Source organism: Physeter macrocephalus, chromosome 19 (assembly GCF_002837175.3).
Source record: "Physeter macrocephalus isolate SW-GA chromosome 19, ASM283717v5, whole genome shotgun sequence".
NCBI lineage: Eukaryota > Metazoa > Chordata > Mammalia > Artiodactyla > Physeteridae > Physeter > Physeter macrocephalus.
In genome coordinates this window covers 70,226,872-70,238,301 of record NC_041232.1, presented here as the reverse complement: position 1 = coordinate 70,238,301, position 11,430 = coordinate 70,226,872, and the positions used below count along the sequence as shown (strand labels likewise).

Below are 11,430 nucleotides of genomic sequence, written 5' to 3'. Positions count from 1 at the left end.
AAACTTCCAAAACTATGTTGAATAATAGTGGTGAGAGTGGGCAACCTTGTCTTGTTCCTGATCTTAGTGGAAATGGTTTCAGTTTTTCACCATTGAGGCCGATGTTGGCTGTGGGTTTGTCATATATGGCCTTTATTATGTTGAGGAAAGTTCCCTCTATGACTATTTTCTGCAGGCTTTTTATCATAAATGGGTGTTGAATTTCTTCAAAAGCTTTCTCTGCTTTCTCTATTAAGATGATCATATGGTTTTTCTCCGTCAATTTGTTAATATGGTGTATCACGTTGACTGGTTTCCATATTCTGAAGAAACCTTGCATTCCTGGGATAAACCCCACTTGATCATAGTGTATGATCCTTTTAATGTGCTGTTGAATTCTGTTTGCTAGTATTTTGTTGAGGATTTTTGCATCTATGTTCATCAGTGATACTGGCCTGTAGTTTTCTTTCTTTGTGACATCTTTGTCCGGTTTGGGTATCAGAGTGATGGTGGCCTCGTAGAATGAGTTTGGGAGTGTTCCTCCCTCTGCTATATTTTGGAAGAGTTTGAGAAGGGTAAGTGTTAGCTCTTCTCTAAATGTTTGATAGAATTCACCTGTGAAGCTATCTGGTCCTGGGCTTTTGTTTGTTGGAAGATTTTTAATCACACTTTCAATTTCAGTGCTTGTGATTGGTCTGTTCATATTTTCTATTTCTTCCTGGTTCAGTCTCGGCAGCTTGTGCATTTCCAAGAATTTGTCCATTTCTTCCAGGTTGTCCATTTTATTGGCATGTAGTTGCTTATAGTGATCTCTCATGATCCTTTGTTTTTCTGCAGTGTCACAGTTGTTACTTCTCCTTTTTCATTTCTAATTCTATTGATTTGAGTCTTCTCCCTTTTTTTCTTGATGACTCTGGCTAATGGTTTATCAATTTTGTTTATCTTCTCAAAGAACCAGCTTTTAGTTTTATTGACCTTTGCTAGCGTTTCCTTCATTTCTTTTTCATTTATTTCTGATCTCATATTTACGATTTCTTTCCTTCTGCTAACTTTGGGGTTTTTTTGTTCTTCTTTCGTTTGTATTTCTTACAGATTTTTTCCTGTAATTGATGTCTAGTCTCATAGCGTTGCGGTCAGAAAAGATACTTCATATGATTTCAATTTTCTTAAATTTACCGAGGCTTGATCTGTGACCCAAGATATAATCTATCCTGCAGAGTGTTCCATGAGCACTTGAGAAGAATGTGTATTTTGTTGTTTTTGGACAGAATGTCCTATAAATATCAATTAAGTCCATCTTGTTTAATGTATCATTTAAAGCTTGTGTTTCCTTATTTATTTTCATTTTGGATGATCTGTCCATTGGTGAAAGTGGGGTGTTAAAGTCCCCTACTATGAGGATGGATCCCTTGATCATTATGTAGTGCCCTTTGTCTCTTGTAATAATCTTTGTTTTAAAGTCTATTTTGTCTGATACAGTAATTGCTACTCCAGCTTTCTTTTGATTTCCATTTGCATGGAGTATCTTTTTCCATCCCCTCACTTTCAGTCTGTATGTGTCCCTAGGTCTGAAGTGGGTCTCTTGTAGACAGCATATATATGGGTCTTGTTTTTGTATCCATTCAACCCATTTTCTTAACTGTTTTGGGTTTATTCTTGTAGGTCTTTTCCTTCTCTTGTGTTTCCTGCCTAGAGAAGTCCCGTTAGCATTTTTTGTAAAGCTGGTTTGGTGGTGCTGAATTCTCTTAGCTTTTGCTTGTCTGTAAAGGTTTCAATTTCTCCACCAAATCTGAATGAGATCCTTGCTGGGTAGAGTAATCCTGGTTGTAGTTTCTTCTCCTTCATCACTTTAAATATGTCCTGCCACTCCCTTCTGGCTTGCAGAGTTTCTGCTGAAAGATCAGCTGTTAACCTTATGGGGATTCCCTTATGTGGTCTGCTTTAATGAAATTAAATAATAGCATGTTTTACAATTAGCATGAAAACCTAATTCTATATTTTATGAAACAACAGAAAACAGATTTCAAAACAGGTTAATGAAGATGATCAAAAATTTGGAGTTCAAGGAAGAGTTATTTTTAGCTGCTTGATTTATTTCTAACTTACCAGTTTTAATAATGTCAAATATTCTTGATTACTATTGCTAAAAAATAACTTTTAAGAAAAAAATTTTCAAGAATTTAAAAAACTAAAAATCAAACACAACTTTTATTCTTCAAAGTTCACTTTTAGTTATTCATCATGGGGGAACACAGTCACTTTCTTTCTCAGGGATCACATTTCCCCTTTCCCCACCTCCCTTGCCTGCCATTTTATTGCACACCACACCCTCCATAGGCCATGATCAAGAGAAGGACATGACATAAAACCTAAATTCATCAGCTTCGGGTGAGGGAGCAGTCACAGCACGACAGTAATATTCGTGAACTCTGAGAGGAGGGGCGTTAGATAGCAGTCTAATGCAGGCTCCAGAGTGAGGGAGTATGCTTTAAAATCACATTTTCTTCACTGATTAACCAATGAACTGTGCATAACTTAACTAACCTATCCTAAATTCAATTTGTTTATCTGTAAGCAAATGTAAATGAATAAAGTAATGACAGTACCTACCTTAATGGTCTGTTATGAGAATTAAGACACACCACAGGTATAGCCCTCAACACATCAATAAAAATTAGTTATTACTGTTATTTGAAAAACAGTTTTTGCTACATTTCAATATAAACTTTATTTGTACTGCCTGGCTCCACAAGCAAGGTAAAGCACTGAAATGCACTGATTACAATTCCACAGTCTCTGTACAAAGAAGCTAGAACAACTACTCACAAGTCTGTCAATACTGTAAAAGTGCAACATACTGGGCTTCCCTGGTGGCGCAGTGGTTGAGAGTCTGCCTGCCGATGCAGGGGACACGGGTTCGTGCCCCGGTCCGGGAAGATCCCACATGCCGCGGAGCGGCTGGGCCCGTGAGCCGTGGCCGCTGAGCCTGCGCGTCCGGAGCCTGTGCTCCGCAACGGGAGAGGCCACAACAGTGAGAGGCCCGCGTACCGCAAGAAACAAACAAAAAAACATAAATACAAGTTTTCTTTTTTTGTTGTTTTGTTTTGTTTAATATTTATTTATTTATTTGGCTGCACCGGATCTTAGTTACAGCACGTGGGATCTTCAATTGCGGCATGTGAACTCTTATGCGGCATGTGGGATCTATTTCCCTGACCTGGAATAGAACCCAGCCCCCCCGCCCCCGCCTCCCCCCTTTGCATTGGGAGTGTGGAGTCTTAGCCACTGGACCACCAGGGAAGTCCCATCAAAGGAAAAAAAAAAAAGTGCAACATACCAATATATCTAAAATTCTCAAATATCTACACAGTAGAATAGGGTAAAGCAGATTAAACATTGTGTATGTCAGCAACATTATAAACTGACAACACTTAGAAATGCATGCACAGCACAAAATTTTCCATTAAAGTTACATTCTATCCTATTTAGACCCGTGTGTACATGTATATTTCACATGTGGATATTTCCCACACACACCTAGATAATGCTTTTTGTACCTATGTACAAACTATTTTTAGAGACTTCATCTAATCTGGGCAGACTTCCTACTTGCCCTCAAAGCCCCTTCACTGCCTTCACTAATTCTAGCCTCTGTGCTATTTCTCTGTCTCATCACATTTCACACCCTGAACTGCCATTTGTTTATATATCATCCTCCCTTACTAGAATTTGAGTCCCTTCAGTAGTTCAATCCTTCGTACCTAGAAGACAGTAGGCACTCAATAAATATCTGCTGAATGGCTGTTGAATAAAAACCATAAGAGATAATAAAGGAAAGCTCCCACGAAACTGAAGGCAGTTCACCAAGGGAGGTGGTGTAACACAGTGGTAAAGTAACCACTCTGGGGTCTATCTGGGCACCAGTAAGCCACAGACTTGCTCTGTGATCGTAAGTAAAGACTCCACCATGCTACACTTCACCCATCTCCGCATCCACACATCCTAAGACAACTGTACCTATCCCACTGGGTGCTGTGAGAACCGTTACCACATGTAAATACTCAGCATGAGCCCGATACTGTGAGCACTCAGTAAATGAAGCCTCACGGCAGTGGCAGTGGTGCTAATTACAGGTCAGCCTTTACAGAAGAGCACACAACTATGAGGCATTCGGGAGGAAAGAAATGCTCCAAAAGAGACATATAGGAATATACATGTTCAGTATTAAGTACTGTTCTTGTCCTGAACAATTTTACTTTCGTTCTCACGATTGTTACTGAAAGGTTCCAACGGAAATGAGGAAAACATACTTGCATTTGTTGAGCAACAACTACACACCAAGCACTCACCAGGACCTTTCATTAAATGTAATTGTGTGTAATCCCCTCCATTTTCATCGTCTCCACAAAAAATGGAAACACTTCCTACGCCTCTTCAGCAAGTAACAAAATCGGGCCCAAGAAATACGCAGATAAACTACAGTTCCCCCCACCATACCTCCAAGGGGTTAAGATAGTCTTCTTCCACTTCAGAAAATCACTGACACACTCTAAGACAGCCAGAAGCTAGTGATCTATGCCATGGAATGGAGACAATGTAACACTTTAAGTCTTAATTCAATCAGAGACTCCCTTATGAAGGTAGGGACAGACCATAAATCATGACAGAAGTTATTTCTTAAACCTAAGAATACAATATAACAAAGTATATTAATATGTGACACATCATACAACTCTACAGTAAACTGACCATTAAGTCATAGTGTAGAAACTCCTAAAGGGCACACTGACCTTGTGTTCGGTGGGATCGAATAACGCTCATGGAGCTAATCCAATCTGGAGAGATCTTTGATACTAAGGAGTACAGCACCTCAAGGCTGCTGGCATCCACCACGAGGATTTCAGGATAATGGCCATGGCATAGAAGCCTTCCTTCTCTCTGATTTCCAACAGAGAACTGGTAGAACTAAAAGGAAGAAGATTTTTTAATGCTTTTTACTTGAGATACTTGATTCACATGGATTCACCAAGCTTATTATGATGCTCAATTTCTCCAGTAATATTTCCAGACATGTACTATATGGTACATATTACATGCATCTACATATACACATGTCTACACATGTGCAGACATCAAGTTACATTAATATTTCACAATATCTAACAAAATTGTTTTCTTCCTAATATCTTCCTTTTTGAACTATTTTGGAACAGAATTCATGATAACTCTTTTTTGTACTCCTGTAGCATCTAAAACAGGGTTGTTGAATGAATTAATAAAACACCTGAATAAAATCAGCTTCACAAATCAAAGCAAAAGGGTAGCTCACGTGGGTCACGAAAATAATATATGAGTTTGAGATGAATGAGAATCAGTGAGGATAGGTTTATAATTACTAGTTATGACCAAATAAAATTTAGAAGCAAGGATGATTCTGTTCAAATATACTCAGAAGTAAATTCTGAGTAATCTCAGTGTGTTATTTTAGATAAGAGTGTGAAACAACCGTTATAAACCATTCTCATAGTGCACATTTATACTTTGTGGAAGAAAAATAGAGGAAGAACCAATACAATGGTGTTACTCATGCCAAGAATAACTCAAAAGGATAAGATGAGTTTCCATCAGGCAAAGAGCAGAGCAAGAATGACTCGAAGACCAACAACTTATCAAAGGTTCTGTCTTCCCTTAGCCTCAAAAAAAGAAAGAAAAAAAAAAAAGTGACCCTCTTAGTGGAATGATTCTCCTAGAGGATTTTTAGAAGGTAAAGACATCTAGGAACCAGACTACTACTTTCCAAGGGATTGGACCTTATATAAATCACGTGAGGGCAAGCTAGACACCGCACAAGGGGCAATGCTGTAACCACTCCACAACTGGGGAGATAAGCAAGAAACCCAGGTCCAGTCTGCTCCCACACTCATCCATCCACTGCTCAGAGCTCAACGTTGCAAGTGAAGGAAGACAGTCTTTTCTATGAAGATGAAGTCCCCTGCACAAGGAGCACAACTTCTTAAACACTGAGCATGGAGCACATTAACTAAGTGCAAGGAGCACCACTAAACCCCAGAGAGCGGTCTAATAAAAGGTAGACTATCACAGGGGGGACCTGTAGATCTCAGGTTGACCCATAACACACGATCTGGGCTCCCAGGGACTGCCAGGCTCTCGCATGCATATAATAATGTGACCATAGGTAGCCTTGACCCACAGAAGGGGAGGATGTGCGAAGGAGAAAGGGATGGGTGCACGTAAGCAAACTTTGTCAGCGCTCACTCAGCACCAGCCAGGAAAGACATGTGCACTGCAGTCACTAGAGAAGAGCTCTGTCCTGAGGGCAGGGATATTTTATTAGATCTGCCTGACTAAAATGCCTCTCACTTTTGCTTGAAAGTTATATTCTCAAACCATCTTCCGAACGCTGATTCAGCTTCCAAGACACTTTGATATGGGCAAAAAAGGTGTCCCTAATGGGGAAACAGGTTTTCCAAATATTAAAAAGGGATGCCCCCATGTGATAATTTAATAAGTTGGCACTTCCTTGTGATTTCAGTAAGTGCCAATGCCATCAAGGTTCATCACTTCTACATATATAAGAACAACCTGGGGACTTCCCTGGTGGCACGGTGGTTAAGAATCCGCCTGCCAGTTCAGGGGACACAGGTTCGAGCCCTGGTCCAGGAAGATCCCACATGCCACGGAGCAACTAAGCCCGTGCGCCACAACTACTGAGCCTGCGCTCTAGAGTCCACGAGCCACAGCTACTGAGCCCACGTGCCACAACTACTGAAGCCCACACGCCTAGAGCCCATGCTCCGCAACAAGAGAAGCCACCACAGTGAGAAGCCTGCGCACCGCAACGAAGAGTAGCTCCCGCTCGCCACAACTAGAGAAAGCCCACGCTCAGCAATGAAGACCCAACGCAGCCCCAAATAAATAAATAAATAAACAAATTTTTTTTTAAAAACCTGATTCTGAACCTGAGAGGGTGAGGATCACCCAGGAAACAACTGTCACACACACTAGTAAATGCCAAAAAGCATCTTCTACTTAGAGATGGCTGCCAATCTAAATACAGAAGGCCTAATACAGGATCTGATAAATAGTAGGCACTGAAAATATATTGAATAAAGATAATGTTTCCTAAAATATAAACCAAAAGTTTTTAAATCATAAAATTATACAACAGTTAAAATATATCCAATGAGTTTCATACTTATATATAATTTTCCAATTAAATTATCTAAAGTCAATGAATCTAAATGATTTTATTATCCCTTTTCTCTTTACAAATCTTGATGATTCTTCATATGATAAAAAATAAATAATACAGGCCCTTTAAATAAAAAGCATATGCCATAACAGCATTGAAGAAGCAATTTTTAAAAGGACTTTGCCAGGGCAATAAGTAGTCACTAAAGATTTATATCACACTAACCATCTGTGAAAATTTTCCTTTGCTTGTCTAACTTGTGTTCGCACAGAAGGTTTTCTTTCTCAACAAATGATTTTACTTGTTTGTTTTAAGGGAGGCAGTATGATATAACAGAAAGAACACCGTCCCTAGAGTCAGATAAAGCTGATTTGGGATCCTGGTGCCAGGAATGACTCACTGTGAGACTGAGGCAAGTCATTTAATCACTCCGGCTATCAGCTTCCTTATACATATACATACTCCTACCTAATTTGTAAGGATGTGGGGAGGACTAAATGAGAAACCATACAAGAAACACCTATATAATATTTGCTATAAATGTGAGTTCTCTTCTCTTCCCTCTTCTTTCCCACTGAGAACATAAATCACATTTTCTATATACATTGTAATTTCCCAGCACTCAACACAGTAAATGATGAGTAATTTGAAGCACAAAGGATTTGACAGTTATGAAAGAATAAGGAAGAATACTAGGAATGTAAGTGAGAAGCTATAAATTCCTGTGCAAATTCCTGTGTAAGCCAGGCATACGAAATGGTCCTTTCTTTTATAGAGTTGTGAAGTCAAAACAAGAACTCAAGAACCAACTGCACAAACAAGGAAAAGGGTATCATCCCCAAGGTGGATTGTTGTCAATCATGAGTGGAATCACAAAGGCTTTAGCAAGAGAGATTTCCACTATTTGGGATCTAGAACACTTGCCCAACCAGTGCAGGGGCGCTCAGCTGGGTGACCAGGATAGTCAGATAGCAGAAGCAGCAGCGACAACGGCTTACCGTACATCTTTCAACATTGGTCTCCTCTTCTTCGCTTTCCTCCCCCACCACACTGTCTTATGAAAAATACTTTTACTACTCTAATTCTAGTCTTCCTGTCCTATTAGCCATCCCCACCCACTTCTCATATAAAAATATAGACTCAATGTTTAAAAAACGTTTTTTCAATCGTACACCTATAATAAATTGTGCTGACTTGGCCAGTTACAGAAATTGATACTAACCTGTATGCCAGTATGTGTGCAAGCTAATTTTGTAAATTCAATACATCGGCCATCATTCACGTCCCAGAGGCACATCTCTCTATAAAATAAGAAAACAGCTGACTTTAAATCTGAGTTTTGAAAGCACTGTTCAACTTTGTCACAGTGGTTTAAAATTAATCTTCCACTAAAACTGACATATTTCCGAAAAAGTATTGCTAGTATATAGTCATTATTGCTGTTCATCAAAAATTCTGGTCCTCCCACCCACTATTCTAAACTCCCCTCCAACCTAACCACCCCCACCTTGATCCACATTCTTTCTGGGCACCTGGGAGGACTGCACCTCCTGGCTCCCTTTTAGTTGGTGGAGTCTTGTGAGTAGTTCTGACCAGAACTGATATGAGACCCTCCAGAACTCTCCTCCTCTGCCTCTGTTCCAGATAGCGGTGGCTCCGTCACCCTCAGCCTCAAAGTAAGGAGAATTATGAAGCAGAGCACAGCGCTAAGTGACATATGAAGGGCAAGTGACAAAAACTAGAAATAAACTTTTAATTTAAACGACTGCAATTTTCCATCGGTTATCAACCTACTAGAAAACTTAGCACTGCAAAAAGCAAAACTTAAGGTCAACTGAATTCCTAATCTTTGCAAATTAAATATAATATTCCAGTTTTGATTCCATATTTATTGCAGAAGTTTTATTGCATGCATACCAAAAGAAAAAAGCTTTATCTCACACTAAAGATACAACATTTGAAATTAGAAATGTCAATATGCCTTGTATTTTAAAGAAATAAACTTAAGATTTATTTAACAGAAGACAACATTAATAAAATGTAATGATCCTGATATTAGGGTATTCTTTAAGATGCCTTTTCCTATATCTCATATGGTATAAATTTTTCAAAGGAAATTCACCCGATCTATTTAGAATACTCACTCTAATATGAATTATCCTTTAATTGGCCAAAAGGTACTATGTTTTCACCTGCTGCTGCCTTTCAGTTACACAAGGTTCTTTTTAAATTCATAAATTATGAGGAGTGGAAGGGACAAGCTCTTAAATAATTCTCTTCCAGTCCCCCAACTCCCTTCAATAACATATTGTGTAAATATACAATTTTCTAAACACTCTAAAAGTTTATTCTTCTAATTCCCCACACTCTAGACCCTACAAATACTGTTCAATGACCTACCTCTCCAAAAGCAAGCTCTATTCTGAGCCTTAGGAATACATGTAGCCATATTAGTGCATTAATGTACATCAATATAACTGTTTAAACCTTTGCATGGCTTCATCTTCCAAATTTATGCTAGCCTAGCATCACTGAGGTTTTTTAAAACTCTCAGAGTTGTCGGCCAACTCAGTAAAAATGCCTTGGGGATTAAATTTTATGGTATTCTGAGTTTCTCAAAAGCAAGGCAAAAACATAATCATAAATTACAATAAAATAAAAAGTATTATAAAAATCATTACTAAAGATAAAATTCATTTTGAAAACCATATTTCAAATATCTTTATGTTGAAACAACTGAGGCATTTATTTAAAAGACACGCCAAAAGAAAAAAAAAATTCCCTACCTACTAATTCAGTGGTACTATTTGCAATACAGACTTATGAGGAGAAAAGTGAATAAGAAAATACTTACCCACTCTCGGATGCGCTCACAATATACTGTTTGTCACTAGAAGCACAAGCTTTAGATAAACAGGTGATTGAAGCTGTGTGACCAAACAACAGTGCTCGAGGATTAACCTAGAAATACACAAATATGTTGATATTAGTACCAAATTTTTTAAAGTAATCATTTTTAGGAATCCTGTTAAATATTCAGTACAATATACAGATACAGATTTGAGAAGAACTGCTCAGAACACCAAAAACTAAGAGCTGCAAAACACTGACTCCCACCAATTTAATGAGCACAATCATCCCACCACGTAGTTCTAAGTCAAAAGTGGAAAACCAGGAGGTGACATTACTTGCCCAATACCATGCAGAGAAGGATGGAACCAGGATTTAAAGCAGGGCAGTGTTTAGCACTAAGCTCCAATACACTGAGAAATCAGCTTAAGAATGTGAATTAGTATATAAAATAACTTAACCTCACCTATTTTTAAAATAATACTTTGCATGATTTGAAAGTACATTTAGAGTCTCTAGACTGACATCCCCAAACACAAAAAATAGAGAACAGGTACCCTACCAAAAGCTGATATCAATGTTAACTATCAGGAACCAGACTGACCTTCACAGACTAATGATTTAGTGCCATAGTGCCTTATGAAAGAATGGCTTAATACCCACTACTCTAAAATAGTCTAGCAATCAGCCCCCAAATTCATCTACTCTGTACCAAACTGCATGCTGTCCTTTCAGGTTACTTCAAGGCCTTAAGTAATTTCAGGATATCTTTCTTAAACATTTAATACATACAAATAATATTTGTAACACATGTACAAGACATAAAAAAATACATAACCACATACTCAACACCCAGTTTAAAAAAAACAGAATATGATTAATACCTTTAAAGCCCCTTTCATGATATCCATTTTGCAAAGAATCAAAATCACTTTAGCCATATTTTGCATAGTTATAATTAAAAGAAAAATACAATTATTGCTTATGGTTAGAACAGGCCTAGAATGTTTTCTCATACATCCAACCCCATTTCTATACAGAGACTCTGTGTTCCTCCACTGGAAAAAGAAAAAAATGCTCTTGGTCAATTCTTTAATTTCTCCCAAGAAAATCAAATTTACCAATTGTTAGTTTTATTTTCAATGTACATGGCTTTGCTAGAAAATCCCATTTTCAGTCATAATAGAGTAACTAGAACTGACTGTACTCCCACCAAAATCTAGAAAAACGAACAAAAATAATTGAATGAAGTATAAAAATCACATAATCATCTTAATAGAGGCAATAAAAGCGTTTGACAAAACTCAATATCCTTTCATGATTAAAAACTCTCGGGCTTCCCTGGTGGCGCAGTGGTTGAGAGTCCGCCTGCCGATGCAAGGGATACG

At 38.3% G+C, this 11,430-nt stretch overlaps 1 protein-coding gene across 8 annotated transcripts in view; it reads right to left on the bottom strand.

Annotated features, from left to right (window-relative positions):
- WDR7 (WD repeat domain 7) overlaps positions 1–11,430 on the bottom strand; it is a 375,792-nt gene that overhangs the window by 340,100 nt on the left and 24,262 nt on the right. For all 8 annotated transcript variants that reach the window (XM_028480810.2, XM_028480811.2, XM_028480813.2 and 5 more), the window contains 3 exons: positions 10,047–10,153; positions 8,415–8,493; positions 4,770–4,944 (listed from right to left, as the gene is read on the bottom strand). In XM_028480810.2, the coding sequence (XP_028336611.1) occupies positions 4,770–4,944; positions 8,415–8,493; positions 10,047–10,153 (361 nt within the window). The remainder of the gene's footprint in view (positions 1–4,769; positions 4,945–8,414; positions 8,494–10,046; positions 10,154–11,430) is intronic.